General features: G+C 34.4%; 1 protein-coding gene across 6 annotated transcripts in view; it reads left to right on the top strand.

Moving 5' to 3' along the window:
* Window positions 1–17,507, top strand: part of DNAJB14 (DnaJ heat shock protein family (Hsp40) member B14) — a 47,986-nt gene extending 30,479 nt beyond the window's left edge. For 4 of the 6 annotated variants that reach the window (XM_049709188.1, XM_004263562.3, XM_033401949.2 and 1 more), the window contains 5 exons: window positions 5,429–5,614; window positions 7,373–7,467; window positions 8,285–8,394; window positions 9,278–9,450; window positions 12,257–12,834. In XM_049709188.1, the coding sequence (XP_049565145.1) occupies window positions 5,429–5,614; window positions 7,373–7,467; window positions 8,285–8,394; window positions 9,278–9,450; window positions 12,257–12,381 (689 nt within the window). In that variant the 3' untranslated portion in view covers window positions 12,382–12,834. Of the gene's footprint in view, window positions 1–5,428; window positions 5,615–7,372; window positions 7,468–8,284; window positions 8,395–9,277; window positions 9,451–12,256 lie in introns of all 6 variants that reach the window. The other 2 variants (XM_049709189.1, XM_033401941.2) reach the window with 1 other exon arrangement.
* Window positions 17,508–19,452: the final 1,945 nt, after the last annotated feature.

Raw genomic sequence — 19,452 nt, 5'->3', positions numbered from 1 at the left:
CAAAAAAAGAAAACTACAGGCTAATATCCTTCATGGAATAAACCCAAATATCCTTAATAAAATATTAGAATTCAACAATCTTTTAAGGGCTTCCCTGGTGGTGCAGTGGGTAAGAATCTGCCTGCCAATGCAGGGGACACGGGTTCAAACCCTGGTCTGGGAAGATCCCACATGCCACGGAGCAACTAAGCCTGTGCGCCACAACTACCGAGCCTGTGCTCTAGAGCCCGCGAGCCACAACTACTGAGCCTGCGCGCCTAGAGCCCGTGCTGCACAACAAGAGAAGCCACCGCAGTGAGAAGCCCGCGCACCGCAACGAAGAGTAGCCCCCGCTTGCTGCAACTAGAGAAAGACAGCGCACAGCAACAAAGACCCAATGCAGCCAAAAATAAATAAATTTATTAAAAAAACAAAACAAACAATCTTTTAAAAAAATTATACATCCTGACCAAGTAGAGTTTATTCCAAGGATGCAAAGCTGGTTCACTATTTGAATATCAATCAGTGTGATCCACTGTGTTAATAGGCTAAATAAGAAAAATCTTATTTTATCAGTCAGTGCAGTAAAAGCATTTGAAAAATTTCTCCACTCATTCGTGGTAAAACTGACAGGAAATAAAACACTGATAGAAAAATAGTAATTCCAAAGGAAACTGCCTCAAATTGATAAAAGAGCAACTATGGAAAACCTACAGTTAACAGTATACTTAACAGTGAAAGACTTAATTCTTTCCCCCTAACACTGGGAACAAACAAGAATGTCCTCTTTCACCACTCTTAATCAACATAGTGTTGGAAATTCTAGTCAGTGCATTAAGGTGAGAGAAGGAAATAAAAGGCACACAGATTGGAAAGGAAGAGATCAAACTGTCCCTATTTGCAAATAACATGATCATGTATAAAATACCCATGGAATGTACCAAAAAAAAAAAAACTCCTAGAACTAATAAGTGAATCCTGCAAGATTTCAGGGTACAAGATAAACATACAAAAATTAATTTCTATTTAGCATATTTCTATATACTAGTAGTGAACATGTAGACACTGAAATTAAAAATACATTACTGTTTACAATCACACACACACAAGAAATACTTAGCTGTAAATTTAACAAAACTTGTATAAGATTTGTATGTTGAAAGCTATACAATACTAATGAAAGAAATCAGAGTATCTAAATAAATGGAACGATATATCATGTTCATGGATTGAAGGACATGGTAGTAAAGATGTCAAGACTCCCCAAGTTGATAAACACATTTAATACAGTTCCTGTCAAAATCCTAACAAGACTTCTTTGTAGATAAGAGCAAGTTTATTCTAAAACTCTTATGGAAATACAAAGAACCTGAATAAATAAAAATGGTTCATTAAAGGTAAGGAGTAGGAGTAATTAGTGTACCTGATTTTAGGACTTACTTTATAGCTACAGTTAGCAAAACAGTGTAATATTGGGAGAGGGATAGACACATAGATCAATGGAACAGGGCAGGGAACCCATACAGTATGACAAAGGTGCAAAATAATTCAGTGGAGAAGAGATAGCCTTTTCAGCAAATGGTTTTGGAGCAATTGGACATTCATAGGTAAAACAACAACAACAAAATTTAACCTTGACCTAAATCTCATGCTTTATATAAGAATGAATTTGACATGAATCTTGAATATAAATATAAAACAACACTTTAACTTTTAGCAAAAAATCATGGAAGCAAAACTTTAGAATCTTAGGCTATGCAGTGACTTCTTAGACTTAACCTAGACAGTTTATAAAACAAAAAGTGGATAAGTTGGACTTCATCAAAAAATTTTTTGTTTGCTCCACAAAGATGCTATGAAGTAACAGAAAAGACAAGCAACAAGATAGGAGAAAATATTTGCCAAGCACATATCTGACAAAGGACTAGTGTCTAGGTTATATAAAGAACTCCCCAAACCCCCAATTAAAAAAGCAGACAACCCAATTAGAAATTGGTTAAGAGACATGAAGAGACATTCCACAAAAGATTATATACACATGGTAAATAAGCATGTGAAAAGGTTTTTTAATACATTCATTAGCCATTAGGGATAATGCAAAGTAAAACCAAAATGAGATATCACTACACACCTATCAGAATGGTTAAAGTAAAAATTAGTAAGAACACCAAATACTGGTATGGATGCAGAGTAACTGGATCACTTATACGTTGTTGATGGGATATGAAATGACACAGTCACTCTGTAAAACAGTTTAGCAGTTTCTCACAAAACTAAGTATTCAACTAATAGACAGCCCAGCAATTGCATTTCTGGGAATTTATCCCAGAAATAAAAATTTATGTTTACACGTACATGAATGTACATAGCAGTTTGTTGTTGTTGTTGTTGTTTTTTGCGGTATGTGGGCCTCTCACTGTTGTGGCTTCTCCCGTTGTGGAGCATAGGCTCCGGACACGCAGGCTCAGTGGCCATGGCTCACGGGCCCAGCCGCTCCGCGGCATGTGGGATTTTCCCGGACCGGGGCACGAACCTGTGTCCCCTGCATCGGCAGGCGGACTCTCAACCACTGCGCCACCAGGGAGGCCCGCAGTTTTGTTTGTTTTTTTTAATTTATTTATTTTTGGCTGCGTTGGGTCCTCGTTGTTGTGCGCAGGCGTTCTCTAGTTGTGGCGAGCGGGGGCTACTCTTCATTGCGGTGGCTTCTTTTGTTGCGGAGCATGGGCTCTAGGTGTGTGGGCTTCAGTAGTTGCAGCACATGGGCTCAATAGTTGTGGCTCACGGGCTCTAGAGCGCAGGCTCAGTAGCTGTGGCACACGGGCTTAGTTGCTTCACGGCATGTGGGATCTTCCCGGACCAGGGCTTGAACCCGAGTCCCCTGCATTGGCAGGCGGATTCTTAACCACTGCACCACCAGGGAAGTCCCTATGTAGCAGTTTTATTTGTAATAACCCAAAACTAGAAACAGCCCAGATGATGTTCACTGGGTTATTAGTGAAACAAACATCCATACCATGGAAAACAATAAAAAAGGAATGAATGGCTTACATAACAGCTTGGATCCATCTCCAAAGAATTATGCTGATTGAAAAAAGCCAATCTGGGAGGTGTCATTCTATTTATATACTGTATTATTCCATTGATATAACATTCTTGAAATGCCAAGATTTTAGAAATAGAGAATAGAGTGGTTAGTTATTGTGGGGATTTGAAGAGGGGATGGAGGGGAAGGAAGTGGGTGTGGTTTAAAAGGCAACCTGAGACGGTGATGGAAATGTTCTATATCCTGATTATATCAATGTCAGTATCCTATCTGTGATATTTTATATATAATTTTATAAGATATTATCATTGGGGAAATTAGGTAACAGGTAGAAGGAGTCTCTTTGTAATATTTTTTACAACTTCATGTGAATCTAAAGTTAACCTCAAGATATAAAAAGTGTGATTAAGGAAAAATGAATAAAGCAGAAGGTATCTTTTAGTGAAGTAAATAACACTGAGATGGAAATGTATCTTGTGAGGCTTTTGAATACCAAAATAAATTTTGGTTTTAATTTGTAAGATAATAAGGACCTGAAAAAAAAATCTTGATTATAGGTATAGCACAAAGTAAGTGAATAGAAAATTAGTCACAGTAGATAGAATAAATTGTCTTACATATACAATTATGAATTATGACAATCTTTCACAAATATTTTCTAAAACATCATAATGTTTGGAAGTCATTTTTTTAAAAAGCAAAGCTTTAAAGATAGAATTGGGTTGCCAATATATTATTAATATAAAAAGTAATAGCATTGTGAACCTGAAATAGTCCTTTTAGTGCATAGAGGTTAAATCCTAAAACTGATATTATTACTAGAAGTACAACTTTGGCAGATATTGAAAGATATACTTCTTTTTTAGGTATGTGTTAATACCTTGATGGTGTTTGTAAGTACATTGCTGGGGTCTCTGATTATGCTTCTCCATTGGAGCAGCATTATAAATGATTGCTATATTTCTGAGTCACAGATCTATTTGCAAATCTGAAGAAGGTTTTGGACCATCTCCTGAGATAAATGGACCATCCACCTAATTTTTCATACCATAGGGTTCACAGACCACCTGAAAGCTATCTCTGAATCAGAAGAATGGGTCCAGAGTATCTGTATATGATTAATTTCAGTGTGATATGTAGTCATCCAAAAACAACCACCATACCATAGGGTTCACAGACCACCTGGAAGCTATCTCTCATTCAGAAGAAAGGGTCTAGAGTATCTGTATATGATTAATTTCAGTGTGATATGTAGTCATCCAAAAACAACCACCATACCATAGGGTTCACAGACCACCTGAAAGCTATCTCTCATTCAGACGAAAGGGTCTAGAGTATCTGTATATGATTAATTTCAGTGTGCTATGTAGTCCTCCAGAAACAGCTACCTAATGAGCATGTATTTGCTTGCACAGTGCCTATGGCAGCCACCACATGGGATCTCAAACATATTTTTAAAATAATCCCATATGCAAGAGGTTTATGATCCAGTTTAAGAAGTAAGCTGTTCTTATAAAATGATTAATTATTAGATGTTTCAGAATGTGAATAGAGTAATTCTTGCATTTAGATTAAAGCATTACAGCTTTTGTAAATTACCTCGAGAAGACATTTTGGTAATTAATGTGCTCTTTTGGACATGGGAGTATGAGGTAGGCAATAGAATTCTTTATGAATATCATGAAAGTAGCAAAGTGAGATAGGAGGACTAGAGATATGGATATATGGATTCATTCAAAACAAATTCAGTCTCTATGCTCTACCGTGGGGATATTGCAGTGAAAACTTAGATACAGTCCCTACCCTCATGGAGTTGACAGTTTAAGAGAAATAAAATTGTTCAGGAATAAAATGAAGAATAGCTTACTCTGGGCTGGAGTGTGCAAAAAAAGGTTTATGGTGTAGGTTGCATAGAGTTTACTTACTATCCTAAAATAAATTTGATCTTGAACAAGTTTCCTAACCTTTTTGAACCTCAGGGGGCTCATCTGTAAAGTTGAGATACTAATGGATAAAGTAATAAGATATTGGGGTCAGAGCCTGGTAGTTGGTGGCTACTGCTATTATTATTGGTTTGAAGGGCAGTAATGAATGACTAGATTGGGATACTCAAGAAAAGAAGCAGGAAGTTAGGGGAGCACAATGGTAAGAAAGCAAGATGAGCATTCCTTTATGTTCAAGGCAGTAGGGAGACTTGCCTGGATAATATAAAAAATTGTATTGGGAGGTAATATGTGTAATTGTAAGCAATGTATAATACCTTTAAAAGAAATTGTTACTGTCTTATTATTTTTTTGATTAACCTCAAGTCATTTTTTGTTGTTGTTTGACAAGTAGCCTTTATATGGGGCAGGCTTTTATAATATAAAAGCTTTGCTTATCAACTTTTGCTCATTACTTTTTCAGAGATTGGAAATGCTTATGCGGTTTTAAGCAATCCAGAAAAACGAAAGCAGTATGACCTCACAGGCAATGAAGAACAAGCATGTAATCAGCAGAACAATGGTAGATTTAATTTCCATAGAGGTTGTGAAGCTGATATAACTCCAGAAGACTTGTTTAATATATTCTTTGGTGGTGGATTTCCTTCAGGTATTTTAATGTTAGTTATAAATATTTGTACTTTATGAAGCTAGAGATCATCACCTCCAGTTAGGCTATTTAGAGATTTATGTACCTTCTCCCTGACATTTTCTTATAGTAGTATGATCCTGTGATGGTTTATCATGAAGATAGGAGAAAATTGTTAGACTTATTACCTTTATTGTAAGTCTGTCTTTTTCCTAGAACATACGTTATTTTTTAAAAGATGTTGTGTATTTTACATAGAGCTGAAGAAAGGATCTGTAAGTAGGAAATCCAGTGGCAATGCATTAGTTAAGTGCCAATACAATTGTAGGAAGTAATCTGTACCTTGAAAGACTATTTGACATTGGTTCTTTGAAGATCTTTGTAGATTTCATTAATAATATTGTAGATTGTTAATATGGATGTATGTGGAGGTACTGTCCATTGAAATGTCTGAATCATAAGTTACATATAAAGTAAGTGGGTTTTAAAAAATTACATTAAGATAGAAATAATTTCCTGAACTACGCTATCAAAGTAAAATACTGTAGAAGTACTACTAAATGAATAGATTTTTAGTACCAGCATAAGTAGTACTGTGTTTTACTTACATTTACTGTAAGTTGCTTGTGTGGAAATTAATTTTCTTTAAGAGTAGCTTCTCTAAGGTGTTTAAAATTATAGCTCCAGTCTTGTTTACAGCAGTAACAAAAGGTGCTAAGTTAAACATCCCATTCAAAATTAGGATAGTCTTTATGAATGTAGCAATATAATTTGGCCTGGTAGTCCTGTCTGGATATTATTGAGAAAGATTGTGATCATTGATAAGGCATTTTGTAAAGCATCCTTGAAAGAAAGAGGATGTGTAAATACAAATTAATGACTGAAAATATAACCTGCATTTTGACATACTAGGATACATAATTACCTCTCACAAAAAAATTATTCAGACTAATAATTTTGACTAAAAATATGCTGGGAACAATTAGAAATCTTTCAGACAATAGTGAATTTTTCTGATAGTTGATTTGCAGTTCTTTTGCTTGTTATAACATAGTTTACTTTATCAGTGATAGCCATTTCTGGTTGGTCACCTTTTTTTTTTTTTTGCGGTACACGGGCCTCTCACTGTTGTGGCCTCTCCCGCTGCAGAGCACAGGCTCCGGACGCGCAGGCTCAGCGGCCATGGCTCACGGGCCCAGCCGCTCCGCGGCACGTGGGATCCTCCCGGACCGGGGCACGAACCCGTGTCCCCTGCATCGGCAGGCGGACTCTCAACCACTGCGCCACCAGGGAAGCCCCTGGTCACCTTTTTTGAAAACAACTTGAATATCCATCAACAAGAAAATGTTTGAAAATTGTGGTCCACCTGTACCATAGTATATTATACAGCTGTTTTTTAAAAAATGAATTAGAGCACGAGCTTTTGATTTCTAGAAGTACTTGTGATTCATTGATAAATGCAGAAAGCAGAGTTTCAGATTAATGATCCAAGGTTTGTAAAATCAACCAACCACAGCAAAAGTCCTCTCTGTATGCAGTATTAGGAAGGACCTCTCATTCAAGTTTTCATCAAGAAAGAGCTTCTCCTTAGTTTAAGGGAAGCAAAGAAGAATCATTCCTGGTTTTGTCCACCCTTCACTCACAAGAGGAGAGGGCAATAAGCATTCATTACTCAAACATGCATTGTTTTAGTAATTAAAAATAAATAAAAATATAAAGGAAAATATTTTTCTGATGATAATTGTTCTCCCTAATTTAACCTTGCTTTTAATTTTCTAGGTAGTGTACATTCATTTTCAAATGGACGAGCTGGCTATAGCAGTCAACATCAGCATCAACATAGTGGACATGAAAGAGAAGAAGAAAGAGGAGATGTATGTTTATGATATGATTAGAAATCAGAAAATGGCAAATTTCAGCTCAGGAAAAGCATAGAGTTGTCTGAAAATAGGGCAAGTTGTTTTAAAAGGAAGTGATGAGTTTTCTTTTACCAGAGGTGTTCAATAGAGACTAGAGAATCCTTAGGGATATTGGGGGAGCAGGGGTAGAAGTCAAGGTGAGGGGTGGTTGGGCAATATGACACCTTCACATTTGGTATTCTATGATTCTAATGAAGGTAAACTTGCAGTGTGCATGTTCTGAACGTAAATTCTTATTGTTGGTTCTAAATAATTTAGAATTAATACTGAAAAAATTAAATTAGAAGTAACTTGCCTTATTCTAATGCAGTTATACCTAATTGCATATAGCTGTTAAATTACGTGAGGGAGAAAGGTAAATGGAAAGGGCACTGGACCAGAAATTAAAAGGTCTGGTCCCCAGCTGTGCCACTCTCATCAGTGTCCATGTTCCACCCTCAAATCCATGATAAAAATAGTTTTGCAACCTGCTGCGTATTGATAGAGTCTCTGTACGAAGAAAAAGAGGGAGACAGAGAACTTCCTCATCTGTAAAATGAGATCAGGTTATACCAATGTTTTCCAAATCATGATCAGGATCTCTAGGTGAAGCACCTAAAAAGTTGTATTTTTAAGAATCACCCCAGGACGTTGGTATGATCAGGCAGATTTGGAAGCACTGAACCGATTATCTCAAATGTCCTTTCTTCCTCTAAAAATGTTTGACAATTGTTGGATTATTGACAACTAAAGTTATATTACAATTTGTTATTCTTTGATGATTTTTTTGTAGGGAGGTTTTTCTGTGTTTATCCAGCTGATGCCCATTATTGTATTGATCCTCGTGTCATTATTAAGCCAATTGATGGTCTCTAATCCTCCTTATTCCTTATATCCCAGATCGTAAGTAGCTCAGTGAAGTTTTACAAAAAAAGAACTCTTGTTTCTTACCTAACTAACTTTAAAGGGCCTTGTGCTCTTTTAAACTTTTAAGTGCCAAATATTCTATTACTACATGTGTACCTGATTTTAAAATGTCTCGTTTTAAAGGTAGTTTACTTATGCAATAAGTTTGTATTATGTTAGTTTACATTTCTGTTCTATTGTGGATAATGACAGAAGTGTTACTTTGTTGAACAGACAAAACACAGAAGTGTTACATCTGTCGAACTTGATGGCAATTTAATGTAATAGGTAATGTGTTGACATCAAAGACAAAAAGCTTTAGAAGACAAAACGACTTCAAAGACAAAAGTAGAGTTGTGATTGATCTCACATAGGATTTGTGTCGTTAAAGAGGATATGACTTCACTCTTCTGTTTATAAAATATTGATTAAATAAAAGCAAATATTACTTTTTTGTTATGTGAGGTATTTTTCCACAATATACTTTATATATAAGCGATCAGGACATATAGCAAATTTAATGCAGCATACCTTCCAAAAAACTTTAGTGTAATACAATGAATATAATGTAAACTTTGTAAAATCATATTGCTAGTGATTATATAGTATTAAAAACAGATTGGTCTAAAAATAAGAAGTGATTTATTTTTTCCAAATAAGTTTTTTATTAACTAAAAATTGAGAGAACTTATAGGAACATAATGTATTAAAATATGATTACTTTTTTATGACATAAATGGTGGTTTTAGGTAATTTGAGATATTAAATATTTGATTACCAGTATTGACTTTTTAATTATTTTTATTAGCTTGATTTGTAGAAGCAGATCAGAATGTACAATTTTAATTAAAAAAATAATGATCAAGCATTTCTTTTACAGTGGATCAGGGCAAACGATTAAAATGCAGACAGAAAACTTGGGTGTCGTTTATTATGTCAACAAAGACTTTAAAAATGAATATAAAGGAATGTTATTACAAAAGGTAGAAAAGAGTGTGGAAGAAGATTATGTGACTAATATTCGAAATAATTGCTGGAAAGAAAGACAACAAAGTAAGTTTATCAAATATTTAACATTTAAAAACTTATTCAGAGTCTTTGGAATTGATTACTGTAGATTTCCCTACTCAAGGAATGTTCTAGAATTGCCTGGCACATACTCGGAGCCCAGTACTTAAATGAGACAATATGTTTTAATGTACATGTGGTCTTATAACAATATTTGGCACATGGCAAGAACTTAATAAATGGTATTTATGTTATTGTTCTTAATAAATATTTGATGGAATAAGTAGATAATATCAAATTTCATTGTATTTAAGATGTTGTCAGTTGTAACATGCAACATTATTTTATGTACCACTAAGAAAGAAAAAAATCCTGGTATAAACTATGTCATCAGTTTTAATATGTATCCTGTTTCAGAATTAAATTTGAAACTCTTCATCAATTTAGCTTCAACAGGTAACACTTAATGTACAATGAGTTTTGTTGACATTCCACTTTCCTTTAGTTATTTTGTAGGTAGAGAAGTTCTTGTGAACACTTAATTTGTTTAGCCTCTTCCAGCCTCAGCTTCCTTAATTTAAGCAGTTATATCTATAAAAAGATTGACTATTGACCATAAGAATCTGCTGAGATGCTCCATGTGAACTGTTATTATAGTTTTTTGTTTTTCTTACTGTTCCAGATAATAATATAGACCATATAGTGTAGACATTGGAATTAAACAGGCTAAAGTTGAATCCTAGGTCTGAAATTTTTAGCTGAGTGATTAAGGCCGAATATTCTAACCTCTATGAATTTATTCCCTCGTGTATAAAATGGATGATGATGATGATGAGTGGGTACAGGAAGTAACTATAATTTATATAATGCCTATTTCTTCAGTCATTGTCCCAAGCCCTTTATATATATTAACTCATTTAAGCTCCACAATGACACTGTGAGGCGATTATACCCACTCTACATATGAGGAAACTGAGGCATAGAGAGATTAATTAGTAACTTGCCCAAGGTCATTGAGGTGATCTGTGATTCAAAACCAATTTGCTTTCATAATCTAGGCACTGTGCTTCACAGTCTTCTCTCTAATACCTAACTTTATGGGCTTGTTGTGAAAATTAAATCAGGCAATAGTTGAAGTGTTTCACATGTAGTAAATACTCAGAAAATGGGAGCAATTATCACCTCTTATCCACTAGAGAAAATTTGGTAAAACATAACCATTGTATACTTCTAAGAGAGTTCTTATCTCTGGCATTGGTTTCTTCATCTATATACTGATAGTTAGAGGAGAAACCTCCTTGGTTTCTAAGTCTCTGAGTCTGTGAATCAGTATGTTCTCAAAGTGGAGAAGGTTACATAAGACCAGTGGTTTTTCAGCTGGGAATGATTTGCCCCTGCCTCCCAGGGGACATTTGGTAATGTCTGGAAACTGTGAGCGTCAACACGGGGTTGGGGTTTGGAAGGGATTGCTACTGGCATCTGATGGGTTAAGGCCAGGGATGCTGCCTAACATTCTAGGATGCACAGGACAACCTCCACACCAAGAATTATCTAGCCCCAAATGTCAGTATTGCTGAGGTTGGGAAACCGTGCATTAGCCAAAGGTCTTAAGGGAAGTATTTCCCAAATTTTACTTATTTAATTTTATTTCACCTAATTTTTTGATCTGTAGCACCTTGCACAATTGTTGGTACAACATAGGCAGAGTAAATTTTTGATGGATATATGAACAGTTGGATGAATGATTAATGAATTCATATGAATGAATGTATGAAAGACCTGCTTATTTTGTGCTAAAAGAATGATGAGCACATTAGATATCTCATTTTCAAATACAAGTCCTAGTCCCCAGCCAAATACGGGTGATTTGGGGGTTATGCATACTTACATTCTATTACCTTAAATAAAAATTGGGAATTGACTGCATAAACAGAAAGAAAGAAGGAAAGATATTCATGTTTATGAAGGAGTGTAATGTTATGTTTAAAGTGCCGGCTCTGGGACTGCCTTGCAAGATCCTGTCTTCACCAACGCATTACCTAGTTACTTAACCTCTCTAAATCTTAGTTATCTTGTCAGTAAAATATGGACCATAACAGATAATATATGGTAACACTTAGCGTAATGTCTTGTACCCATAAGTACATAAGTATTCTATATTATTATTTTTTATTATTATTATTTTTTACTCCATCCCTAGCATAAGCCAAGTAGTTTTTCTGGCATAATTTAGTTTAATCTTTTAACAATCCAACAAGATCAATATCAATAGTTTCACAAAATGTGAAGAATTGGTCAATCAAGGTGAGGGGTTTTAGGGTGTTTATTGTGGTACTCAACTTGTGTATGTTTAAAATTTTCAATATACAGTTCAACAAATTCAGTGGAGCGGGGCTTACTCTTTTGTTGCAGTGCGCGGGCTTCTTGTTGCGGAGCACCGGCTCCAGGCATGCTGGCTTCAGTAGTTGCAGCACTTGGGCTTAGTAGTTGCGGCACGTGGGCCCTAGCGCACGAGGGCTTCAGTAGTTGTGGCACACGGGCTCTGTAGTTGTGGCACACAGGCTTAGTTGCTCTGCAGCACATGGGATCTTCCCAGACCAGGGCTCAAACTTGTGAACCCTGCATTGGCAGGCGGATTCTTAACCACTGCACCACCAGGGAAGTCCCTCTGTGTTTGTTTCACATGGTAGGATTCCAAATGGCTTTTAGGTCTAGTACTTGGATTTCTTTAAAACAAACAAACAGTTAATAGAAATATATTGAAGGACTTATATGAAAACATCTTTGAGTTTAAACAACTAGTTGATCTAATTACTATTTACTTAGAAAATTTTTTGGTTGTTGTTAACAGAAACAGATATGCAGTATGCAGCAAAAGTATACCATGATGAACGACTCCGAAGGAAGGCAGATGCCTTGAGCATGGACAACTGTAAAGAATTGGAGCGGCTGACCAGTATTTATAAAGGAGGATGAACTGGAATTTTATTTATACCTTTTAGAGTACTCTCTATTTTTTCTGTAAGTAAGTTTAGTTTCATCATGAGAGCTAAAGAAAAAGATTTGATGTTGAAAACTAAACTGAACAGTTGGTCCCTGAAATCTTGGACTGTTTATGACCTACTGGCTCCTTTAAATAGTAAGAAACTGAAAACTAAAATTAATATTTTAGTTATGCTCCTGCAATTTTTTCACTTTAAAAGCTTATATGATTCCTAACTAAAAATGTCTTGAGAAAGGATTATCACACCTGTAGCCATTTCTGGTTTTAGATTCTCAATTTTTTTCCCTTGTCATGTAAATATTTATGGAATGATCATTTTCTGTATATACAGGTTATTGCCTTTTTATTTAAATTCTTTTGGTGTTTAGCTCCATGAGACACTTTAGTTTAAAGTGATGGAATAAATGTTTTATGACGAAATTACATTTTCCTTGTCAGATGTCCAGTGTGTGGAGGTTGCAATGAAACTTTATCAAAAAGAAAAGAAAAAACAAAAGTTGTTTAACTTCATGTAAAATCTTGTAGCATTATCAGCGTAGAGGGAATCGATATTTTTAATATTGCCATTATATTCTAAATTATATATTGAGATAAATGAACTGGTGTAAAGTATCAGTTTGCTATTTATTTAGTTTTATGAATTGCTAAGCCATGCATAGAAATGAAATGCTATACTGATAGATTTTAAAGAAAATATGAGGAAATGGCTCTATAAACATTAACCAAAAAGGGTCTTCAACAGTAAATTGCAGTTATGTCATTTGCAATTCCAGTAACTAACAGGCCCCCAAATGCTCATATATATACATCTTTGAAGGCTGCTAAAATTTATGAAGAAAAGGGCCTACCTGTTTTACCCCCCATGGAAATTTGCAGTTTCTTCTTAGTGATCAGGATCCTTAGTAAACAGGATCCGAAACTAAATGAGTTCTTAATATTGTCTAAGTAATAGGAAAAATTACTACTGAAATGAAGCTTTGTGCCTTTTAACCTGATTGCCAACTCGTAAACATATAGGTAGATTAACATGAGACTTACTTGATCAGAGCATGATCTGTTTGGCCATATACAGCAGTGAGCAGAAACATAGCAGTAGGTAGAATAGTGATTTATAGCAAGTTATCCTTACAAAAATTTGAGCTAAAATCTATTCACCATTGAGTAATTCAATTAATCCTATAGGAATAAGCTCCTTATAATTAAATCCGTAATATAAATTGGAAAAATCAGCTGGAAATTGAAGTTTTTGGTGCCTGTATGTTGGATGTGAAACTATTTGATTTCTAGTCTTCTATGTTTTTTTTCTTTCTTCTATGTTTAACAGTTGTATTTTAATGATTTTGCTTTCATACTCATTTAACAGAACATGAGCACATCTTTGGTTAGGTTTTTTTGTGTGTGAGAGAATGCTAGTTAGAGTGCAGTGTTCTTTTATTTAAAGATTTTTTTCTGAATGTAATTTATATACCATCTGTTGAATAGAACTTCTGAAATGACCATTCTTTTTTAAATGTTCTCTTGTATCCCCTTTTCCAGGTAAATCAATAGAAATGCTTGATTGAATTAGTTGTTTAACTAAACAGCATACTATCCTAGGAAAACTGGACAGCTTAACCAACTTTCTTTAGAAATGCAACCTTAAAAAGAAAAAATATCATGCTTAAAAGAAAATACAATTTAAAATATTTTCTTCAGCCTATAGAATTAGTTTCTTAAAAACAAGGTCATAGCATTCTAACTAACTTTGAAAGTTTATATGCATCAGAAAACTTATACAAATATAAATGAAAAAATTTCATCCATTATTTTTCCAGTTTTAATGGGATATTTACACTATTGTGATTGATGCTTATGTGAATTGAACTCTTGTTGACTGATTCTTTTTCCCTTAATCCTGACTTTAAGGGGATAGGTGAAGTTATCAAGTTAAGTGAAGTTATATATTGTGAAGTCATACATGGCTTTTGGACAGTACTATATTTCAGTTGCATTACATTTCATTTCATAAAATGCATTTGATAAAATTTTCAAACAACTGTGGGAAATGACTGATCGAGTGCCTGACAATTTAAGCCACATGTAAAGTATGCAAGTAAAAAGTAAGTCCTTAATGTCACCTATATCATGGTGTAAAGGCCCGTCTAAGTGTCTTAGAATTTTGGGTTAATTCTACAAAGTAAAAAGACTTCTACTATCTTTTTGTTTTTAATCAAAGTGTATGATTTACAGTGTCAGCTATCTTGAGATGTAAGATTTTCACATTTGCTGCTCTTCTAACAAAAATTCCATTTTGCCATCTTATTTTTAGCTACCTGAGCTTTCCAATTTAATTTGATAACTTGTCCTCTTCATTTTAATCATTGCCTAAAAGCCCTCAATCTTTGAGTATTGATTTACTAGCTTTTCTAACTGGTATTTTAGAAGTTTGGCAGCAGTTATATTTATTAGTGCTTTACATTTTTATCCCTTTTTAAACACATACACAAACATCATTGTCTTTGCGAGGATTTGGGGGAAAGTAAATAGTACCTTTTCTCCTCCTCTTTTAATTCCTTTGTTTCCAAATAGGTGCTAGTCATTTGTAAGTTTGGAATTTATTGTGATCAAATCTGAGAATTTAATTCTTAACAATGAGAAATAATAAGTGAAAACAATATGTTTTGGGAACAGACTGCATTTGAATGCTTAAATAAGTATTTGTTTCATAATCATTACATTCTTATATATGATAATTACAAAGATTTGGTAGAGAAGAGTAAGCCCTTAAGGTATATATATGCCAGTGCATTAAACCACTTTGCTTTTATGTCAGCTCAGGTGTTATTAGGAACAGGAAGATAGAATTCCAGCCCTTTGCTTTAATTGCACTTTCATGCTTAAGTGTTCTTCCTGTTAAATCTTTAGTTATACTAGTATGTAAAATTGTTACTGAGAGAAATGGTTAACCTCTTGATTTCCCTTTGTTGACTTGTAATATTTTTAAATGCAGCTGTTATTTAACAGATGTGACGTGTTAGTATTACTTAATAATGCATTCTAACGTATTTCATTTAAAAAATATCCCACCTGTGTTAAGGCAGTGAAATATTTCTAGATGTTGGCCTGAGGACCAAATGAGCCGTCTTTTTAGTTAAGTAAGAATTATGTCAAAAGACCAAATGATTCAAAAGGAGAATTTGTGCACTTATTTAGCTTTCCCATATGAAGCTTGTGTTCAGTATTACTCTTACTATTATCTGTTTTCATACTGAGTGAACCAACTGAAAAGGCATTCATAATCTTTTTTCTTTTTTTTTTTTTTTATGTGGTACACGGGCCTCCCACTGTTGTGGCCTCTCCCGTTGTGGAGCACAGGCTCCGGACGCGCAGGCTCAGCGGCCATGGCTCACGGGCCCAGCCGCTCCGCGGCATGTGGGATCCTCCCGGACCGGGGCATGAACCCATGTCCCCTGCATCGTCAGGTGGACTCTTAACCACTGCACCACCATGGAAGCCCCATAATCTTTTTTCTTAACTGAACAGAAAATCTTCTGAAAATGAACAATAAATCTTAATTTTAATCTGTACTAGATAGCTGAAAAACCTTGTCTCTTGGCCATATTGGACTACTGCCCAAAGTCCATAAAATTCTCCATAAAGCCATGAAAAAGAAAAGAGAGTAGTCTCACAATAACTTCAAAGTTTTTTTAATTCTAATTTTTAAGTTCAAAGAAGTGGGTAGAATGATGATCTTCAATAATTCTTGCACATTCCTTTAATAATCTGGCAGACAATACAGTCCTCGAATTCAGGCTTCCTCTTTGTTTTATTACTATTAAATAGACAGTTTCGTATAAATGGAAACATTTTCCCTCAAAACACTAGTTCAAAACATATTCCTTATATTAAGGATTATGTAACCACATTTTTTGTAACTTCCTGTATGTAACTTTCCTGTTGATATGTGATTCCTTTTCATTTATTTAATTTTATTATCTGCTGGTTTTGGGGCCAATAGATTTGTGAATATCCTGTGGATGTGTCCATGTATACGTGTGTGTGTGTGTGTGTGTGTGTATATATATATATACACACGTATATATATATATTTTTTCCAGCTAATACCTCAAATATGTGATTGTTTAATATATACCACATTATATTTGCACAGAGCAGGGCTTCCATTAGCAGTGGATTTTCTTATTTCTAACTTTGAAAATCAGTCCACAGAATTTCATTGGTGTGGATTCTTTCTGTTGATCTTTCCCATATTTTAACAGAGATTCCTATTATAAGGCCCATACTTCAAATATAATTGTATCTTTCTATAGCAATCTGGAAGTATACAGGGGTAAGAAGTGTTTCTTGGAATGTTTTAGTAAGTTACCATAAAAAATTGGAATTACTCGTTGCCAAGCTGTCTGGTAACTGCATAACAGATGACATCTGGCATGAATGTGAATGTCTCATTCACTTCAGTCCATGAGTTGGGACATTCTAATCTGATATTCTACTTTGCCATTTAAAAGCACCACTAAAATAATAGAGATTTTTCAATGACATCGGAGTATTTTAAGCATCAATTTAAAAATGAACTGCTTTGGACTGTATATGGATGGATGACTATATCAATGAGAAGAAAGAAACTCACACATAAATAATATTTTTATAATTTATTTGTATTAAGAAATGCTTCTTACCTTTTTTGTTTAATTTTTGGGTTGCTACATAAGACTTTCTTTCCATATGAAGTTTAGATCATGTTTTTTAAAAGCTGCAGGTAATTTTCAAGGTGTGATGGAATTTTATTGGAAGCCTTGTGTAAGTTAAATGAAGTGAAATTGGTAAAGGAGATCTTACTTTATTTGTCTATAGTGCATTCAAGATTATACAATTAGATTTCAAAATGAAATGTCAATGAAATGTCTGATTTGTAAAATATTTAATGTTATATCAGACTTATATAAAATAAAATTTTCTGTGTGAGAACTCTGTTAAAGAAAATGCATTTGATTTTTAATGAGTGTTCTGCTGAATGATTTATGATGAATTTTTGTCTTTCAGTCTCTGCAGTTTATCTCAATATATGAATAAAAAGAAGGTCTGTTCTCACTGTAAAGGATTTGTTTTTATCATGTTTTATATTCTTAATATGGCCTTTCCTTCATTCATTCAACCATTAAACAAATGTATGAATGTTTGCTATAACCCAGGCAGTAATATGGAAATTAATCACTGAACAAGGCAAAAATCCTTATGAAGTTTACATCTAGCAAGGGAAATAAATGTCAAGTAAATAACTACTTATAATTATGATGAATGCTACAAAGAAAATTACAAGGTACAACAAAAGCATATATCTGGAAGGCTTAACCTACTCTGGGAGGATTAAAAGATGAGATAAGTAGGAGTGAGGTGAATGCTAGATAAATATTTCAGGCAGAGTGTGCTAAGTTGATAAAGTCATAGAAACTTTACAGAAGAGAAAACAAACTTGTATGATTATGACATAGGAAGCCAGGCTAAGTTAGAGAATTAAAATAAGGGCCAGATCCCATGAGGCTATATATAAACCGTGATGATTTATGTTCAAAGAAAAACTTTGAGATTTTTAATGAAGGAGTTAACATGATGAGACTTGAGTTTTTAAAATAACATTTTAGTTGTTGTGCAAAGAAGACTGGAGGGCAAAAGTGAATGTAGGAAATGATAGGAAGTATTGTCAAAGGAGAGATGATCATGGCTTGGACCAGAGTAGGAATATAGTGATTGATTTTGAGATACAGTCAGGATGTAGAATCAAGAGAATTATTTGATTGATTGGATTTGGGATAAATGGAGGCAGCAATTAAAAACTTTCCAAAAATTTGTCTATGAAAAGAAGTAGAGAAAAGGGGTGGTAGCTGGAAGATGTGGTTTCTAAGAAGGCTTTTGTTTTTTCAATTATTATTTATTACATGAAACCTTACTACTTATTACATGGGAGACCTTACTAATTCTTTTTATTCTGGTGGAAAGGGGCAAGTAGAAAGTGAAAGAATAGAGAAAAAGAAGGATAATAGCATTAAGTACCTGATATTCCAGAGGATGTTGGAGCCACTGCAAAGATGGAATAATTACTTTAGGTAAGAGACACCACCAGCATTCTTTCAGAAAGGAATATATGGGTTATGGCTTGTATTTTCTTAATAAGATAAGCAGTTTATGGAAAATTAGGGGGTGGAGAGGATGATAAGCAGACACTTCAAAAAGAATGAAGACAATTTGAAGGAATCATTTTCACTGAGTCATCTGACTAGTGAAAAGTAGGATTTCTTTGAATCCCACAGTGGTGACAGAATTTACAATCTGTTAAATTTTGTGTATTTTTTCCAACTTAGTCCAGCAGCCTTGGCATAGACATGTAGAATACAACTCATTTAACTCTTCCAAATTTGAGGTTCCGGTAGGCAGGAAAGATGGTAGGGGCATTTAAGATGTTGACAAGTGAGTGGTTTCACTGACTATTAGATGTAAGCCAGAGATCGAGGGAATTAGTGATTCCTGAGGTGACTGCCTAAGTCTAGAGAAAGTTATTGTATAGACCTTATAATTGACTAGAGAAAGTTATTGTATAGACCTTATAATTGTATTTTCAGTGGGCCAAATCCCAAACCAGAGCCAAAATCAAAATTTGTAAGACATTTTCCAACTTGGCCAGTGTAAGTGATAAAATTTTCATTTTTGTATGTTGGAGAATCAGCAAGACTGTCCTCCCCATACGAGTTTGAATACCAATAGAATTTTCACACAGACAGCAGAGCCAGCCTAAATCCAGATGATTGATTGTTGATTTTTTGATAGGAAACCAGAATCTAAAAACAAAAACAAAAAAATTGAGAGCTCTGCTCTATACAACAGCTAAGAGAAATTTAAGCTAAAGAGAAGCAGAAACAAAGGCTCTGATATAATAAACTCAGAACTTTAACATGTGTATGTTTGTTGACTATATAATGTACTAGTATGCTGTGTACATAGTAGAACAAAATAGCGAATTTGTATAATGAGATAAAAATTTTGTGTGC

The sequence above is a fragment of the Orcinus orca genome, chromosome 4 (assembly GCF_937001465.1).
Source record: "Orcinus orca chromosome 4, mOrcOrc1.1, whole genome shotgun sequence".
In the NCBI taxonomy this organism is placed as follows: Eukaryota; Metazoa; Chordata; class Mammalia; order Artiodactyla; family Delphinidae; genus Orcinus; species Orcinus orca.
This window is presented reverse-complemented; position numbering and strand designations above follow the sequence as displayed.